Source organism: Colius striatus, chromosome 15 (assembly GCF_028858725.1).
Source record: "Colius striatus isolate bColStr4 chromosome 15, bColStr4.1.hap1, whole genome shotgun sequence".
NCBI lineage: Eukaryota > Metazoa > Chordata > Aves > Coliiformes > Coliidae > Colius > Colius striatus.
Window position 1 is genome coordinate 9,053,751 of NC_084773.1, and position 20,896 is coordinate 9,074,646.

The window sequence follows — 20,896 nt, forward strand, 5'->3', positions numbered from 1 at the left end:
GGATTTACTAAGCTAATTTAATTACAACAAGGTGATTATAAAGTAATCCTATTTAGGCAGGAAGATGACACTGCACCTACAAATATCTTACTCAGCTCAGGATTAGAGCAAGTTTTTGATGGTTTCTTTCAGCTCCAGAAAGAACCCATTCAAAGTAGGTTATGAGCATGTTTTAGGACAGTATAAAATCCTGTAGTGATAATTAAGAAAAACTATGCTACAAATAGACAATGTGGACATACAAGAAAAAAGGAGTGTGGCTTAATGCAGGCCAAAATGTTATTAACTTTACTTATCTAGGAATGACCAACAACAGCATGTACAGCTCAAAATTCCTTCCATAATGATTTCCACCTGCTGGAGGGCTGCCATTCACCCTGTATCTCCCACAGCTGCTTTCCCATCTGCTGCTGGAAGCCATTGGCCTTCCTTTAGATAAGACCCAACGCCTGGAAATAGAAGAATCAGTCCCTCTAAGCAAACAAAATCTTTTCCCAATTACTGGTTTCCGAGAACAAAACCTAGTATATCTAGAATCATTGCTGGACTGCTGCTACAGCACAATCTAGACCTTAGCTTAGCTAAAAACCTAGGTCTCAAAGACAGCCCAGCAGGCAAAGCAGCATTTTTATTCCTCTTCCATCTAGGCTGTCAGGCAACATGTTTGATTACCTTGTCACTTATGTTAAGAATGTGTTCTTTCTGGTTTTGTCTATGTATTGATACTTGGCCTATAGGAGTAGACACAGCAATCTACAAATTCCAGCTTTTGTGTTCCATGGAGCTCCAACACATTTCTCCATAACACCTACAGTTTAACAGATTCCCTCCCCAAGAAACTGCAAACTACGTCTGGAAGTTGTAACATAATAGTGTGTGGAGAAGAGATATCCGGGCAATCCAACCAGAAAAACTCCCTAGCATACAGTGGGATGGTAAGGAATGTGCCAAAACCCTGAGGGTCTTAAAAATAAGTAACAATAGAACATCATTAGACTATGCACATCAGCCTTGAAGAATCTTATTTTCTAATCTGTGAAATTGCTTAGGCACAGACATCTGTCACTTGTTTTCATGATTGTTAGAGAAAGCAAGTAACATTCTCACATAGCTGCATAGCAATTTATAGCAAATCCTGTGTTTGGTTATATGAGCTTATTTCTTAACATCTAACTGCTTTAAGACTATTACAGGAAAAAAAGAATGGATAGGTCAGTAGTTTTCAAGAGCTCTTGATTCAAACCCTATTGAAAAAGAGATGAAAAGTATTTTCAGGCTAAGCACATATCTTTTGTAAGCCTCAATATTATTTAATTCCAGAAACCACTCTTCGTTTCTAAACCAGAATATCTAATCTTCTAGATGGAAAACTATATAACCTGTGACATGCCTACAATAAACCTCAGGCTTTTAAGTAACAAACAAAAATATTGTTCTTTCCTGGTAAGTCCTGGCTTTAGAACTAATGAGTATTACTCACTGTATTTCTACCTATATGACAAAAAAAGATCTTTTTCAGCAGACTTGAGATGTGCTACAACACCATAAAGCACAAGAAGGTACTAAAACATTCAATGCATCTTCAATAGCCTAATTAATATTGTGCAAAGTATGCCCATTATTAAAGAATTACAAGATCAAGTAAATTGCTAACATAAAATTTAACATCAGTTATTTAAAGTCTCTGCCTCATAGGTGAATGGTGGATAGAAAAGCACACCCTGTAACACTATCTTTTCAAAAGTAAATAGAAGAAATTTTGAGGCAGGTGAAGTTATTACTCATTTTAAGTCTGCTATTAGATCAAAATTATTTGGTAAATCATTTCAAATAGTGGCTGCATCAATACATGTGAATAACTGGAATTGTAACTTGGGGTTTTTTATGATGCTTCTAATGCATCTTCAAGTACCATATCCCAAAATGAAGTCTGGTAGTATCCCAGTACAGAAACTATTTGCACTCTATGACCAAATTTCACAGCTACTTCTGCTTCTTGAAAGGGGGACATAAATTGAAAATAAAATGAAGAAGTTTAGTTATTAATCTAATCTAATCATTACTGTGTGCTCCAAGTCTATATAAAACCCACAAAATGAACTAATGGACAATATTTTTAACACTGGATTTACACATTCCATCAAATATGACAAATACCTCAACCACATCTTCCATCACCCACATTTTTACCATCTAGCTTGTTAGATCCATACACAACTAATGCACTGGCCTGTTTCAAAGACTGTAATTATTCATATATTGAAATAGATGTTGATTGTACTCAAAACAATAACCACAGATTATCATCATGCACCCTTCAACAGATCGATTCAAAATACATCTGCAGTTTCACTCTTCAGAATAGAAATAGCCAGTAGAAAAGCATCAAGCCAGAGCAATGAAAAGGAAAAAAAAAATCAGTCAACTAACAGATAGGAAGAAGAAACAAGCAATAAAATTACAAAAAACATGTCATTAAGGTGTAGTTCCTTCTATTGTAGCCAATGGGAATTAGCCACAAACATTTTCTTATGATGCAATCATAAGTGCTTCTAAAAAGATTCTAGAGAGACAGCTGTAGCAGTATCCAAAAATGTGTAACAAATTATGTTGGTATTTAAAGGGTTTTAAATTATGTCACTATTCTTCAACAAATTACCTTCTACACAGACTTGCAACAAACACGTCATCACAAATGCAATTAATTAAATATTTCTATTACAATTTATGATTAGAAGCTTTGGTACCTCTGTCTGGAGTATGGCAGCTCTCTGTTCTTTGGCAGTAAGTGACTCTTTAAGCACTTCAATGTGTTGCTTGCAATCTGAATTCTGATTGCTAAGGGTTTCAAGCTTAGTTTGTAAGGCAAGAAGTTCTGATTCTTTCTTGGAGAGTTCTTGTTTCAGTTGGTCAATCTGTAATGAGGAAAAAAAAAAAAGGTTAGATTGTTGATTTCATTTCCTGTTCATAGTTGCACTTGAAATATGAGAGGTGTGAATGACCATGACATGATAACTCAGACACTTGTAAAATTCTGGATGATAATTAGGATTTCAACTTTTTACACTCATAGTTTCCACTGAGTTTCTTGTAATTTAATGTAACCTGTCTTAAAAATTATTGCCCCACTGCTGCAGAACTTAAAAGGAAACTCTTAAAGATTTGGCCTATAAACTCACCATGGACCTCACTTAAGGTCTCACAGGAATTCTCAAAGGAATTTATCCTGTGTGAGGTAAGTCTGGCAAGATAGTAAAAATGCATAGGAAAAAAGAAATTGTTCATAAAAGTATAAATTCAATCCAATGGCTTATTCCTTCCAGCAGCATGATTCTTGTGACTTACCACTGCCCAGCGTGAATCAAGACTTTTTTTAGGAGCCTGATAAGGAAGAGCAGGAATCTCAGTAAGGAAATCACAGAAGTGGAATTTTAACCTTGCTCTTGTAACTGTGTTGCTGCCCACCATCCCCACCTCCTTTTTTCTTCCCTGGCAGTTCACATGGAATTCTCAAGTACTAGGAAAGCCAAGCCAAAGAAATTAATTTAAGAGAAGTCTGGGGAAAACGTTATAAAATAATTCCACAAAGTGAAAGGCCTGTGAGATTTTTAAAGTGTATCCTAGGGGAAATAACAGAAACCCAGTCATTAAGACGGAGCTTCTGAATTTAAGTGAATTTAAGGTTCAGAGAATCACAGAACAGTAAGGGCTGGAAGGGACTTTTAAAGATCTAGTCTAACTACTCTGCTAAAGCAGGTTCACCTAGATCAAGTGGCACAGGAACACATTCAGGCAGGTTTTGTAAACCTCCAGAGAAGGAGGATCCACAACCTCCCTAGGCAGCCTGTGCCAGGGTTCGGTCATCCATTCATGAGTCAATGTTATGAATTGAGATTATTCGTCCTTTTGTGGTAGATTTACTGTGGTGAACAAAGCACTGGACAATGCACAGAATAATGTTAAAGAATGGCAAATTAGTAACACAATTATTATTCTTAAAAGTCCTGTGAAATAACATTGATTACCAGATGACTTCAAACACATCAGCTCAGGAAATTTATTTGAAATAAAATACCTCAGTGCATTTGCATAACAGAGAAACTACATGTCCTTTACAGCTGCAACATTTTGTAAGCTCTAGATATTTCTCTTGAACTTGAACTTTCATTTTTTTAAAAGAAAAAGTTTCCTCCAACCATAGCCCATCTGCATATCTTAATATATTTATTATTTATTTCTCCTTGTAAATCTCAGTGTTTATCTAACTGGTTAAGCTACTTGGCTAGCCAATCCTGAGCTACTGTCTAAAATCAAGAATCTATATTGGCATTAAAAGCAATCATACTCAGAGTCTGAAAATATCAAAATAAGAATAGAAGCATACAGAAAACAGACATCGAGATAAGATGGAGTACAGTAAAGAAACTGCTAGAAAAAAAGCTTCTACTGAATGCAAATCACCTTCCTCTATCGTTTGCCTGAACATGTAAGCAATTAGAGAAAAAATATACACGAAGAGAAAAAATATACACAAAATGAACAATGGGAAAAGGTAGAGCTGCAGCCAATATGAATTACATTATATGCTTTATACGAGACCCATGTGAACATCACAGATGCTTAATCTCTCCTAGAAACTCTTCCTACTTTTTTCCATGACACAATCCACACTCTGAAAGGTAATCACCAAAAGAAAAGGAAGGCTTCATTTTCATTGCAGGTATGTTCTTTGTGGTTTAGAAATACAATTAGTACAAAGTTCTTGCTACAGAATCTACAAACTGACAGGAGTTTTAAAAGCTCTCAAATAAAAAATAACTTTAAGAAAAACATTTTAAAATATATTGAATAATTATGCTATTGGTTGGTATTTTAAGTATAACAGTGAAAATGAAATAAAAATTCAATTTTTAAAAATTAAGTATCAAAAATCCCAATGTATATAATATAATATGAAACCATATAATTTCTAAAAAGAAATTTTTAGACCCAGGTATATTTGCTTTTTATTGAAGTTCTACATTATCTATTAGTGAATTAAAAAAAAAATAACAAACCAAAAAAAACACATGAAAAATTTCCATCTCCAGTAGATCTGAAAATATCTTCAACTTTGCTCTAGCTTAAGTGGTTTGGAAGAACAAGGGGATAATCTTATCTCAATACAAAAGAATACAATGGCAAAAATTATTTTGTACTTTATGAGGACTACAGTGAAGATGACCTACTAGTGTAAGTACTGCAGCATCTAAAGAACTCCAAGTTTGTCCTCTGATCCTGACCTTTCCACTATTTCACATATTTCATATGTGTAATTTGCCTGTCACTGCTTTTTCAACATTGCCCAATATAATCTTGCTTCATCTCCTTCCTGAAACCCTACTTCCTTTGTCTTTCTTCTCAATTTACGATTCTGTCACTTCCTATAATATCAGTTCCATAGATACTAGCATTTCTAGAAAACTATTATCATTTTCCTTACATCATTATTTTTACACAACAAAAATGCTACATGACATTACAGAGTAACTCTGAAACAAAGAAAACAAAACAACGAATGAGAGCTTTTCTCCTGAATGCTGCCTATTAAAATCAATGGACTAAATCTGTAAAGTAAACAATTCCATTACATTAATCTATGCTGATTTATGCATTATAAGGATTTAGTCTTACATGACAAATGACAACTGCTTTTTAAAGTGAAGGATTTAAGCAAAGGAAAACAGTGGCAATGCAAATGAAGCAGCTGTATACAGTAGACAATTGTATCTGTAGATTCTACCGGTTATATACACCAAGGTCTATTTCTGAAGTATTTATCACACTTCCAGGCCTATACATAAAAAAAAATGCTATAGATCTTTTCCTGTATATGTCTTCTACAGGATTACATGGAACTTGCATTCTTCTTCTATGCAGTTTGAAAATTCTTATACATGGACTTTAATTACAAGTACCTTCTCTACAGTCTAATCAATTCTTAAAACTCACCTTAACAGTAATTTGCTGAAGTTGTACTAAACTATCACTAGATTTTCATACTCATTCCTGTTGAGGGCATGACAAGTCTAATACTCAAAGAACTACTTAAATTCCAGAGTGTAAACTCACATCTGAAAAATTAGAGTATTCCTTTAAACATCTGGCTACTAGCCAAATGATGGACCCTAGTAAGAGAAGGAAGTCTTGCAAAGTAGAAATTGTTTTTAATGTACATCATTTATATTCCTTTGTCATTATAACCTTAAGACTTGTTTTGATAATTGCTGTATCATGTGAGTGATGGCAATTTTTTGCCCTCTCAAGAACAGACCAAGGAGAGGCCTCATCAAGTTGGCAATAAACAAAAAATCTAAGAAAGTTCTCATTTCTACAACTTCTATTTAACTGCAAGTCAAAATTAAAGCCTATATATTTGAATGAGTGAATATTACCACACACTGGGTAAGAAAAGGAGCATTACCCAAAATTCTCTGCCACTCGTACAAATACTATTCAGTATTGTTCTCCATTTAACACCTTCCTATTTAAATCAAGAACTGATTTTATACAAGTTATGCTTTGAGAATAAATGTGAAGTTTAAGAGCTTTCTAGCACCTAAGATAGTTAACTATGACAAGAGTCTTGTTCTGCTATGTGCCATCAATCAAGACTTCTGTTTATCAGAATTTATCAACAATCTCAGTTACAAGATCTGTCTGCTGACAGCTTCATAAATACTTTTCCACCTTGAAAGGCTCTCAGATGAACGATAAGAATAATATCTTCTGCTACAAATCTCAATTCTAAGTGGAAGAAAAGGACTGGTGAAAGAAAACAGATGAAGTTTCATCAGAATGTGGTATTTATCAAAGATCAGAAGGTTGTGACAAAACAAGGCATATTTAATAGTCTTACTCATCTGCTTTCTGTGCCACAGGAATACACGGAACCTTTTGCTCTCAAAAACATCAGATTGTTACTAAAATACTAGGCTCTGTACATTATTTCTATATCAACTTATTTGCTTAGATGCATTAGGAGTTCTGCTGTAAATTACTGAAACTGCATAGCTTAGAAATTAACAATGTTTACATAGGCAAAATTATTGTCCTGATGATAATGCTACTTTAGGAATTTTAGCTACTTTTCAATAGCTGAGGAGGCACTTTTTTTTTTTTTTTAACAGAATAAACTTTGATTTTAAAATAAAAAAGTTACCAAATCTGGATTAGTTCCACATGAACACTAACACTCCCATTTTTTATTGTGGCACTAACCCTCAGGAGAAGATACAGATACAACCCAGTGCCCCAAGACACTGGCACTTCAATGATGTAGTTTACAAGATAATGCAATTTCCAAACAGACTCAGTATCAGCCCTTCCAATTCTGAAAGAATGGTAATGGTATTTATCTACCTGATACTGCAAACTTTGTACTTCAACAGCAATATTGCCAAAAGTTTTTAGCATCAGACAATGGTGGGCAGATTTTAAGCCAATTAACTCCTACTTTTTTTGCTCACATGGCCTCAAGAGGTAATAGCACTAGTTCCTCCTCAAGCTGTTTTTCAGAGCTGTAAGTAAATATCTCAGAAAAACTGAATCAATCTATCTCAGTTTCCTAGAATTTCACATACACAATTTATTCTGGCATTACGGTCACATTTTTAACATCACTACAAGAGATGAGATGAGTGGCTTTTCTTTTTAGTGTTTCCACTTCAACCTGCTGTGATTTATTTTGGTCCATCTTAGTTTATCTTGTAATTAATACTTTAAAAATGCTATTTCCAAATCCTAAATTCATAGATACGAGAACAAAAGCATCAGCTTCAGACTTCATAATTTCAAGAGGCTTTTTTCTTTTTATCAGTATTTTAATTCAGTATTTTATCACTTATTAACAAAACACGTTTGAGGTAGAGAGCTGGGAATAAACCACCACCAATTGTAACGTTATATGTTCACTCATTATAATGCTTCACTCTTCCATAGCTACCAAGTGTTCTATAGTAGATATTTACCAAAAGAAGACATTCAGAGAGCTGCTTTTGTTGAAAAGAGTCAAGTTAAAACTTTTGTTTCTATTATTTAACCAGCAATAAGCTACTTTTATTAATAGGCCTTACCTTATTTTTCATGAACTTTGAGTGACTCTTGTAAACTTCTATTTGTTTGATTTCTTCTTCACGGTCTTCTGTATTCAGAACTCCATTTGTCTTTAACATCTGTATCTCATCTTCAAGATCTCTTATATTGCGCTCCAGTGAAGCTATTTTGGTATCCTAAGTTACAAAAAATGAGAGTATTGAAAACTATATGAAATGTGTATTAAAGTGTAACAGAAGTATATGTGCCTTGCATGAACATCAAATAATAAGGTAGCAAAAATACATGGTACAAATGCAGATTGCACATAGTGCTATAAACCATGAGTAATTCCAGTGATTTTGGCTTAAAGAAATAGAGAATTTTGACCTCTTTTACCACCAGAAAAAAAACTGTGCAATGCTGTGTTCTGTTGTGTAGGCTGTATGGAATACATTTCAGTCAAAATTACATCCTTATTCCTACATAGCTAGGAATGAAGGCAGAACGGAATATGCCTTATTTTCCACACGTACATGACAACATACCTCGTTGGCTTTGCTAACGATCTTCTCCTGGCTACTCCTCCAAGCTCTTAAACATGAAGTTTAGCCTAGGGAGGCTAGTACATCATCACTGCAGGACAACAGGTCAGATTATTATGTGACTCAGCCTGAGGCTGTGTCCCTATTTCCATAGAGTTCTGCCTGCTGTCAAAGAGGGAGAAAAATTGCCATCTCATATACTTTTTCTCCACTAATTCAGCCACATCACTAAGAGGAGGTTTTGCTCTTTTTTTTATAAGTCTCAAAATAAACAAAACCACAACCACTAAAAACATTCTACATCACAGCCAATGGCTGCCATGTGTGCCAGCACAGCACTGAAAACACCCAGTGACACTTGTACCGCTGCCAGTCATTTGGAAACTGACTACATCAAGTCAGAAATATTTTTAAAAGGGATTACACACAATTCTTACATAATTCTATTTAAAAGAGCATTACAAAATGACTTATTAGGAAATCTGCTTTAGGCCCTGATTGCAGACATCTATTAAGAAATTGAAAACATTGTGATTCAAATGGTCAGGCAATCAGTTCAAGAACATGAAGGAGCAATCACCCATCAAAAATCAGATAAGGGGATTGAAGTCATTGTTCCACGGAGGTCAAGAAAAAAAAAGGAAAAAAAAATCTAGAAAATCCAAAAACAGATTCAGTTAGGTCAGGATATTAACCTAATTGGGGCGGAGAGGGGGGCTTCTTTCTTGGCTGTTCTTTTTTTGCAAATAGATAGCTGCATTGTTCATAACCAAAGTAATGTACAACACACCAAGAAACCACTGTGTACACACCACCATCCTCACTTCCCTCATACCAGAAGATTTAAAATCAGCTTTTAAGTTATATGCATATCTCTAATTTAATTATGGAGTGCTTTTTTTGTTAATAACAACTTTTAAAGTTACATATAAAATACCATTTAAATTTTTTAGTATGTTAGTCTAACATTACTAACATGACAGATTTCCAGCAGCAGAATCCTAAAGATCTTATTAGAATTTGTTCACGGAACCAACATTATTCATAGAGCAAAGACTGTATGATCACAAAAAATAAGTCATCTTTTTATTGAATGATCAACACTTCAAGAGACAGAAAGTAAACATTTCAAGACGTTAACTGTTCTGGTCACAAAACGTTTTTCCACAATATTTTTCTTTAAAAATAAAAGAGTACAGTAAAAGGCTGAGATGGAACAAAAAAAAAAAAAACAGAAAGAGGAAGAATTCCCATAAAATCTTATCATTGGGAGAACCTGAAAACAAAAAATACTGAAAGACAAAAATAGTTTTCTAAAAAGCAAAGTTTAGGCACAACAACAAATCATTGTAGCTCTCAGATGTTACAATCAAATCAGCTTGTTTCAGCAGTCTTTATTTCACAATTTTCCTATTCTTATTACTGCAGATAAAAGCAAAATCTAAGCTTTATTGCATTTGAGAAACATTTCAGTGCAAAATCAATTAATAATAACAAGACCTGTTGTGATTGTCATCCAACTTGATGTCAGAGTAGTAGTTGGACAAGGCAGCTTGGATGACTAACAGGATAGAGAGAAAGACAGCTTTGCTTTCACTAAGAGCTTTGACAGAATAAGCATTTTCCCATAAAATCTTCTGATTCATCTGAATCAGCATTTTCCCACAGAAAACTTAAATTGGAAAACTTTCAGCCAGCTCTTGTTGTGGCACGGGGGCTGGCAATGTCTCAGAACCTGAAGCAGGAACAGATGCAATACTTCATTCAAACCTCTACAACACATCCACATTAGCTGCATTTTAAAAAACTATGTGGGCCTGTGTTGAATCATGAAGAAGATTATTTTCCAGTAATTTTAAGGAAGCAGCTTAGTATTAAATGTTACTAATAAACATCTTCTGTGTTCTACAGCAATGCAACATTTGCACAGATTTTTTTTTTCCAGTCAGGCCATCTAAATCTGTTAAAAGGCATTCGTTTACATAGTAGGATTTGTGATTTGGATCAGGGTACTCATCCTAATCTATCCCCTCCTCCCAACACTAACCAATACTTCTTCCTCATATCCTTTATAAGAATAGTGTTGCAGATATTCTTTGAGAGAGTTTAGGGCTATTTCTATGCTGGACCTAGAAGAAATTCATCTCTTTTGGAACATGAAACAATAGTATGTGCCCTGATGCTGAAGAAAATTATATTTCACGATGGAAAGGAGACTAACTCTACAAGTGAGTTTCCACAATAATGCTTCATAAATCTGATACGTGAGTCCTTACAAGAAGAATGCCATGCTACATTTCCTGAACACTTAGGGGGGAAAAAATGCCACTTGTAAATAGCACAGTATTTCACTCTGTCTTACAACATCATTTCAAATATCTGATAAATTTAAACTATGACTGTGAAATATCTTGCTTATAAAGTATTCATCAAGCAATTAGAGGCAAATATTTGAAACTTCATATTCAATAACATTTACATTTAAATACACTTATTCACACAAGCTATCAACTGACCATATATCACTACTCTTACTATACAGGTTTATTTAACTTCATTGATTTAATACAGAGAATATTCAGGTTTATTTTTTAAGATGAAGGAAAGTGAAAGTTCATGCAATCTCAAGGGTAAGAGTATGCTGCACTGCAAACACACATACACACTTTTTTAGAACCAAACCCATACCTGAAAGATCACAGCTGGATCAATACATAAAGATGGTTCTTTCTGCAAGTAAGGTAAACCACAAATATTTTCATTTACTTTCCAGCTAATCATTTTTTAAAAACTTGAATTCTTGTTGCTAGATTACATATATATATTTCCAGGTGGTCAATATCTAACACATAGGTGAGCTTTATGCTGTATCTGGAAGCAACTCATTTCTGATTTTCTCTCTCAAGTAATATCACTGGTTTAAGGCCAGTGGACACTTCCAGGGATGAGGCATCCACAACTTCTCTTAAGCAACCTGTTCCAGTGTCTAATATCACCTTCATAAAGAACTTCTTGCTTATATCCAACCTAAAACTGCTCTCAGTTTAAAATCATTGTCCCTCATCCAGTAATATATCCTACTGAAAAGTCTGTCCCCACCTTTCTTATATCCTCTTTTAAGTATTGAAAGGGCACAAGAAGATCCCTAAGGAGCCTTCTCTTCTCTAGGCTGAACAATCCCAATCTCTCAGCCTTTTCTCAAAGGAGAGGTGTGTTCCAGCCCTCTGATCATTCCTGTGGCCTCCCTCCCTTAATTGTTTGGTAATATTTTTTAATATTCTGGTGGCTTTTCTCTGAACACCATGAGTTCCATGATGTTACTTGCTGGTTTGGACAGATGTGCACTTCAAAACATTTACCTTAACTATATCAAGGATACAGACAGAATATCTAGTATGCCCCATTTTCTAGAGAATGGAACTCAGAGAAAGCCATGGTTGAGGTCTGGGGTAGCAAAGGAAACCCTCTTGAAAGCCAGGTCTGCAAGTTTCAAAAAATCAGGAGCTTGAAGCAGTAACAGAGGCATGTGGGAAAAGGAATCATACTGCCCTCCTCCCGTTCTGTGATCCTGTTTTCTAGAAGAAAGAAAGGCTTCTAGACAAGATCTGTTGCAGTCAAGAGAAAAGAAAGTAAAGACTTCAAGAGGAAAGAATAAGCAAAAGACATGGGGCACCTGGAAGCAAATAATTCTAAGAAGCAAAATTAGAAAGTCAGGAAAGGCCTGTGCAACACATCTGAAAAGACAAGAGATTTCTAAAAAGCAATAAAGTAATAGAAAAAGGAGTCAAGACATTGACTGCAAATTTTCTATCTTGTTTGCCCTTTTTGGTTTTTTTAAGTATACAGAAGATAAACACTGGTCAAGAAGACAAAACTTATGCAGAATATAGAATTGCTATAAGAAAAGGCAACTTCTTGCAAAGTTTCCAGAAAGAAGTGAAGAGTGTGACAGGACAGGAAAGGTAGCACAGAAAAGCTATTTAGGATTGGGAAAAAAAATAAAATCACATATGAGATGATAGGTAGGAGAAATGGGTACACTTCATTGCATGAAAGGGACAGAAAGCATTCAGCAATAGCACAGGACAAAAGAAAACCACAGGAAAGAATAGAGGGATTTACAAAGAAGTGGGGGAGCCAGGGAGGGCACTCAGACAAAAGCTAAAGTGGAGAGGGAGTGGAAGGAGTTGGGTGTGGCGATATAAAGAAATGTATACTGCCTGGAGCCTCTACGTGGGGGAATGTATTGCTTCAGATTGCCATATTACAGGGTAATCTTCTCCATCCTTCTACCCTCAACACTGTAGGAAAATTATTGCTTCAATGCTTGATCATTCAAAACAAATGTTCCACTTCTTATTTTCAGAACAAATGCTGTCTGGATTAAGGCAATTTAAATTTTCTTGAAAATATTCCAAATCTGGAACTTGTAATGAAAATTGCTGTTTAATCAATGTGGATTTCAACTTCTTATTTTTGTCCCTTTTTCTTTTCAATATTTGGCCTATTTTAGACAGGGCAACCCCAAACAAATGTGTTTTCATTGCAAAAGAAAGAACTGTGTCCCTCAGAGCCAAAAGGCAGCTCCACATAGACTGCTCCAACAACACAGTTACAACTTCACCCATGACAAATGAAAGCTGTCACTACAAAGAGAGGATTTTCACAAGGTGGAACACTGCACCATACCCACATTTCCTGGGAGACAAACAGAAGAGACTTCATTATCTTTGGGGACAGACACTGTCAGAGCAGTTGCAACTAGATGTCATATGTGTCATTCATGTGTCGTGTCATGTCCTCCCCCACACCTGTTCTTTTCACAGAATCATGGAATGGTAGAGGTTGGAAGGAACATCTAAAGATCATCCAGTCCAACCCTTCATCATAAAGCAGGTCCAATCTAGATCAGGTCACACAGGAACGCATCCAGGTGGGTTTTGAAAACCTCCACAGAAGGAGACTCCAGAACCTCCCTAGGCAGCCCATTCCAGTGCTCTGTCAATTTCATGGTAGTTTTTTTGGGAAGTTCTGATGCTGGAAGAGGAATTGCAAGTTATCTTTGCACCATAAAACCAAACTAGTAACTAGTGTTACTAACTCACATGGAAGACAATAAATTATTCTAGTACATTACCCCTGTATCCCAAAACTTTTTTACTTATCATTTTGAATATTCATAGAAAGAAACAAGTTTCTCAGACAGTATCCTACCCTGCAAAAACAGATTTCATGCATAGACTTCTGAATAACATACCCAGGGAAAGTTCAAGGCAAATACACATCAGAAGATGGAATACTGAAATCCATGTACCTTCTTTGTTACTCATGTAATCCAAACTAATTACTGTCTATTAAAAGGCAGATACTATATTCAGTAAATCCTACTGTTGTTGTAATGGTGTATTTACCACAATGTTCAGACATGCTGAACTCATTTGCTCAAAACAGAAGTCATTGGCAAAATGAGGCCTTTAATTTGCACTTCCTTTTAAGACTGAAATGAAAGACCATCATTAATGTACTTCAGGCAGCATTGCCAACTCACAAATTATTTCAAGTCTCATAGTATTTTTCTTAAAGATGTACATTCCAGACTCAGACTTATGCAAAAAACATTAGTTTTCCCTTTTAAATTTTTTATCTTTCATTATTGTGGGGGAAAAAAGTCACACTACTTCAGTAATACAATATATCAAAAAGAAGAAACTATATTTAGGACTAAAGTAGGAGTTCCATCCTAATGATAGCCAAATCACTATCAAAAGAAGTAATGTTTTTAAAGATCAAGAAGATAAACACATCAGCCTTGTTCTGTTTATGTTTGCTCTTGTTTGTCAATTTATACTGCCTACTTTGGCTCACTTGAAACATTGCCACCTCCCACCAAGTATTATTCCATTCTTATGATATAGTAATGCTGTGCTTGACTTCTTAAAATCAAATCTTATTAGGAAAACAGGCTCAGAGAAAGAAATACTAATTATTCCTAGTTTCACAGCAAAATAAATTGAGAAGTAAAAGAAAGCATTTAATAATTTAATAGTAAAATATATTAATCAAGGTCTAGTGGGTGAACCCCAGTAGGCAGCTGTCACACAGCTACTAATTCACTCCCCCTCTGTGGGATGGGGGCAAAAAATTGGGACGACTAAAGTAAGAAAACTCACAGATCGAGATAAAACCAGTTTAATATGTAAAGCAAAGCTTTGAGTGCAAACAGAGCAAATCATAGGACTCATTCACTGCTTCCCACAGGCCAGCAGATGTTTAGCTATTTCCAGGAAAGCAGCGCTTCATCATGCAAAACGGTTACTTGGGAAGACAAGTGTCATAACTCAACGTTCTCCCCTCTGTTTTATTGCTGAGCATGACATTCTATGGTATGGAATATCCCTTTGGTTAATTTAGGTCTTGCTGAGTGGAGGGAGCAGAGTGAGGAACTAAGAAAGCTTTGACTCTACGTAAGAATTGTTCAGCAAGTTAGAACACCAGTGTGTTATCAACACTGTTTTAGTCACAAATTCAAAACATAGCACCATACCAGCTGCTATGAAGAAAACTAACTCCATTCCAGTCACACCCAGTACATCCAGTACCATGCTGCAAAAATAACATTTTGGAAAACATGCAAAGACCATACCTTCATTTCAATAACTGTTTGAAGAGCCTTCGTCTTTGCCGGCTCAGGCTGAAGTTGGGTTCTTCTATGTAATTCCTGTGGAGGGACACGATAGAAATAAGCCTGACGACTCATCTTTCCATTATTTTAACCACTCATAGGAATTCATTACAACAAAATAAAAGTCAGACGATTACTAGTATGTAACTCCAAATGCTACAGGTGCTTCTGCCTCTATAATCCCTCTAGGATCACTGCAGTCCCTATCTTATATTACAGTTAACTCTGACAGCACATGCGCTATTTCTGAAACCCTGATCAATAATTAATGTAAACAGTGACAAAGCCAGCAAGTAATTTCTTAGTCCAAATGCAAAGCTGCTGTTTCTGCCTAAACAGCAAAACTTAATTAATTCAGATGTGTTATTAACTCAAACGTTGTTAAGTCATTTTAAATCTTTTACTGCAGTTTCTTCTTAGTTTTTTCCTGTAATACCTGAAATAAGCAATTTAAAGACATTATATTTAAATTTGACATTTTAAGAATAATAATTATATAGTGGGTTGACGCAGTTCCCTCTACAGTAGCAATTACATTTCAGTTTTCACATTTTCATATTATTTCTTATGCATCTTAATCCACATATAAAAAAAAACATATTGCATTAGGTAAGACACACATTTAACAGAATTAATGTCTACTGGTCCTTATAAAAAGACTATGAAGACAATAGTACTCAGTCTCTTGAACTAGGCTTTACAACTGTGAAAAATATGTTTATTCCTGTTTATGCTGGATGTGGTTCATTCACCACAGAAACTTTAGCTTACATCAGAACTTGAGCTATTCCATCTTCCCAATTATGTCTCTCCCAGCTCATCATCATAAATTCAGGAGGGGTGATCGTCAAAAGCTACACAATGGGTCCAAATTATCTTTATTCCTGTCTCTCAAATCTCTATCAATTGACAGATTAACAATCAAAAATATAATCAACTATGGATTGTGCATTTATTATCCTATTCACCTAGCACATATCTGGGTCTTGTCTACTTTGTAAACCACAAGCTTAAAAGTCACAGATTTTATATTACAAACTACTGACCCATTTCTTCTTCTGTTTAACAATAAACATATTGCTTATCAATAACCTTGAGAAACAATTACTCTTTAAAGACTAAGTGGTATGAGTGATTAGAGGTATATTGTTAAATTATAATCTACCAATAATAAACTTTATAAAATACATTAAAAAAATTGTCACCTAATATACTGAGACAAGTTAGTCATATGTGCTCCATTTAACTGAACATAGATTACTTAGCTTGAAACATAGTATATGACAGTACGTAATATTGAGACATTCCTCCTGAAACTGTAAGGTTTGGCATGAGTTCTTGTTTAAAATAAAAGAAGCTGTCCACAGGTAACAGAAAAATTTATGTATACATAAATAGATGAATATTTATGATCTGTAGAATTACATCTAAACAGTCAAGTTACCATCAAATGGCTGGTAAACTGAGACCATTTATATAACATCAGTGTGATCTAATTTTTCAGACTCCTATGTTTTCTCATGATCTTAGATCACAAACATCTGGGGGCAGGGGCAGTTTTTCATTCCCTATTTTTACATAAGTAACAATGATACTTTAGTCAATTACTGAAGCTCTTCAGAAGCCTGGCAATATAAAGAATGAGTTGGCTATTCTCTGTCTTGCCTATTCTATTTTGCCTGCACCGTTCTTTCCATAGTAGGAATAAACAAAAAGATAACAGTTATGTGAAACGATAAATGACCTGAAATAGCCTATTGGTATCTCGATAAACCAGAGCGCTGCCTACAAGAGTAGGGTCAGGTGCAATTGTTTGAATGCATACCTAAAGTTAAATAGGTCAGTCTACTTTTTATTACATTAAATACATTGCAGATATATGTATGTATATTTATATTGCAGATACATATATATTTAAACATGCATATAAAAAACATACAACAACAGTGAACTTCTAATGTTGTACTGGGCATTTATGAAAAACTATACCTGAAATATTTTTTCCCTTGTTTTTTTGATATATAACTAACTGTCCACATTATAAAAAGAAAGAAATCCTTGCAAATCACCTATACAGGGAATCTCTCAATCATCACCAGCTGTTTTTCTCAGATTAAATAAGTATCTTCACTACATAAAAGCTAAAAAAAAATAAGAGTATGTCATAGATTTGTCATTCAGTTCTTCTACAAAAGTCATGGAAAAATAGTTGGTCAGTCATACCACTATCTGATCAGCAAAAATTACAGTTAATTCTAAGACCAGACTTTGCTCCCCAAGGCCACATAAACTGAGCTGGAATATAAACAGAATTCCACACATTACCCAGGGAGACAAACCAGAGTTTCCACCCCCTTAGCCAAAGATGAATAGACTGCCAAAGATGAGTATTCCTAGATGTCTATCATAGCATGAAGCCTTGCCTCATAATACTTTTCCTGTTTGCTTTATGAATCAATCTGATGCTGGCTGACTTAAAAGCTTTTCTTTTCTATCCCTGATGGTAAAACGAAGCAGACTTTTGGATTCTGGAGAAGATCAGAACACGACTCCCACTTTATTATTTTGTGTGGGTTTTCTTCCAATCAGATTCAAATGTTTGGAGACTCCCACAAGGTTCAGTTCTTGAATTTATGTTGTTCAGTGTATGCGTTTTTTTCTTCTGGGGTACTTGTTTCAGGGATACACTTTTAGGGTACTGGTTCAAAGATATCACCACTTCATGTGCATGATACCTTATACTGATTATTACTTGTAGTCATCTGGAGGATTTCAGATTTACCTGAACAACTAACCAAGAGATATTCTGAACATTTCATTAAGTCCTTATAGCCTGAGGAAAACAGATTTTTATCCATCATTTTTTCAATGATGCCGTTTTTTCTTTTTAATTTATTTTAATAAACACATAGAGAACCTTAAAACACTTAAAAAGAAATGCCACCATCAGAGAGAGTTTCTTTTAACCTGAATTGTACTGAATGGAACTCTTGCTATTTATATGCTTGATCACACATTTGTGCCATTTTCTCTGCAACCATCTGATCTTTTGTTTTACATAAAATTGACTTTAAGACTCTTTGCTTTTATACCAAAATAAGTCATAAACCATTGCTTTCTCCTACCACATTTCTGGGATGTTAGATTAGCATCTTGTGTTGGCGTTCAAACTAACTTTAGCACACAACTTCACCATTAATTTGAACATCAAAAAATGCCTAGAGGAGAGTTTATATTGCATACTTCCTAAAATAATGATGGAAAATTAGGTTTTTTTCTTGTGTTCATAAATCAATAAAAACACCTTGCAAGATTTTATCAGTATTGACTGGTATTCAAAAATCTACACTACCATAGCATAGTCTGAACCTAATACTAATTAAAAGTCAAGCAAATCTGTCTCTTCTTTATCCCAGCTTTAAAGACACTTCGAAGTGCAAGAAAAGCAAGGTGCTGCAAACTGATCCTCCTTCTATTCTATTTCTGATGTATTTTATTAAGGTTCTCAAGACATCAGTGACTATGTGTTTTTCTGATTAGATGAGATTGAGTTGAAACTCTTAAATAAAAGGCTACAGCAATGTTGTTAATGCAGTTCAAACTTTTATCTTCTATTTATATAAAACTGCCTAAAAAGCATGAAAGGACTCTCAGGAAAAGAGACAATATAGAGACGGTATCATGAAATTGCCTATGAGTGCCTGCATTTCATCTAGAAAGCTTCTACTGATGAAACAGAAGGCAAATAGAATCATAAACCAGAAGATTTTTTAAAATATTAACACAGAATTAATGATTTATTTAAAAAAATGACATAATAAGAAGAAAAACATCAAAATTAGATAACTATTGGAAGAAGAAAGATGAATTATTAAAGATGGCAGCAACTCTAAGGCAATATATAAACAGGCATGAGAAATCGTTGTGTCAGTAAATCTAGCTTCTTGTATTCCTAGGTAAAATGTAAAAATCTGTAATTCACAGCGGGCAATAGTATAGGAGCTGCTAGTTCTCTCAAACACCTCAAAGCAGACTGCTTCCATTCTCTGGGAAAAGAAAGCCCTGGTATTCCTTGTACATGAGCAGCTTGTCTGAATTTTAAAATTTAAATCAGCAGTACATTAATATTTCAAACAATTTAAGTAAAAGCACAGCAACTTGCCTAAAGTGTCTAAACAGTAGTGTTTCTTCAGCCAAAAATACCATCAGAAAGACTGATCCAATTCTGTTTAACCAGAATACTAAAAATATGTAACATATAGGAATTAATTTATCCTGAACATATAAAGTTTATCCTCTCTTTCCCTTTTTCCAACCCTTCTCATCTACCCCTAGCCAAAACAGTCTCATATTAATTTAGATGAAAATATATTCAAGAAATCCTCATCAAACTCTATCTTTCTGGAAACTATAAACTGACAATACTGAAAATTTCCCCCTCTGGCTCCAGTGTGTAGGACAAAAAAAAAAAGCCCTATTATTAGGAAGGATTCCAAAAATCACATTGCCAAACCCACTACCATAGGTAGTTGAACTCTGTGAGAACCTGTTAAAGAAATTTTGTCAAATCCTAACAAATCTCGTAGTTTGAATAAATGAAAATGTGGATACAAGCCTATGAAATGAAAAATTACAGGAAACTATAAAGGGCTGATAGCTATACAAGTTCTGTACTAGAGAGTTTTTTTGAAGATTAAGTGTATTTAAATTTATTAAGTTCTCACAGTCAAGCAAAATACTCAGATGCATGCCTAATTCTCGCTCCACTTAGCATTTTCAAGTAAACAGGCAAATATGAGTTGTGATGCATACAAAAGAAACTGCATTAATTAGGCTCCTCCAGTGAATTATAAAACAAAGATCAATACCCCATCACTGCACACAAGTCTAGCAATAATCTCACTGTCCTTCGTATCACTCTTGAACAATTCTGACACTACTCCTAGTCTACATTAGGAAAACTTGAGTGTGTAAAGAAGAGTAGAAGCAAGGAAGGAGGAGTTCTTACACCAGATGAAAACCACTGTTTTGAATCACCAGCCAAAATATTTCTTTACAGTGATCATATTTGTCCTTACTCCTGAATTCATTCAAGGCTTATGATACATTATGCCAATAAGACTGAAGACAAAACTACAAGGAAAAATCATCTGAGCATTAAGAAACTCAGCTTGCCTTTGACTTGTACATCAAAAACACCTTAAGCAACCACGTATGTTGTCATACTGGAAGTGTGTTCTCTGGCAAGAGACCACATATTAAAAGTTTCAAGTGAAAAGGCAATTTGTGTATGGAGCTTGAAATGCACATGAGACAATTTAGTTTGTAATTGAAAGCACACAGAATGTTTTCTGAAAGGAGCTACCAAAACTCTACCTTCACCAGTATTCTTCAAAACTTATTTTCTTTGTAAAGGGAACAAAATGTCTAGAGGATCACTTCTTTTTTTGCCTAGAATCATTCTTTTTCCCCCTTACAGAATTATCTCTCCAAAAAGTTAAGGGAAAACTTATTGCTTCACAAACATCTTCAGAAAATAAAATTTGACAACAGTTTTCTCTTTTCCTTGATTCTAATTTTATTTAAAAACCCAGAA

General features: G+C 34.7%; 1 protein-coding gene across 1 annotated transcript in view; it reads right to left on the reverse strand.

Moving 5' to 3' along the window:
• The window catches only part of ERC2 (ELKS/RAB6-interacting/CAST family member 2), a 311,703-nt gene that overhangs the window by 218,570 nt on the left and 72,237 nt on the right, over nt 1-20,896 (reverse strand). The window contains exons 3-5 of the mRNA XM_062008749.1: nt 15,262-15,336; nt 8,115-8,270; nt 2,748-2,915 (exon numbers count right to left, since the gene is read on the reverse strand). Coding sequence (XP_061864733.1) covers nt 2,748-2,915; nt 8,115-8,270; nt 15,262-15,336 — 399 coding nt within the window. The remainder of the gene's footprint in view (nt 1-2,747; nt 2,916-8,114; nt 8,271-15,261; nt 15,337-20,896) is intronic.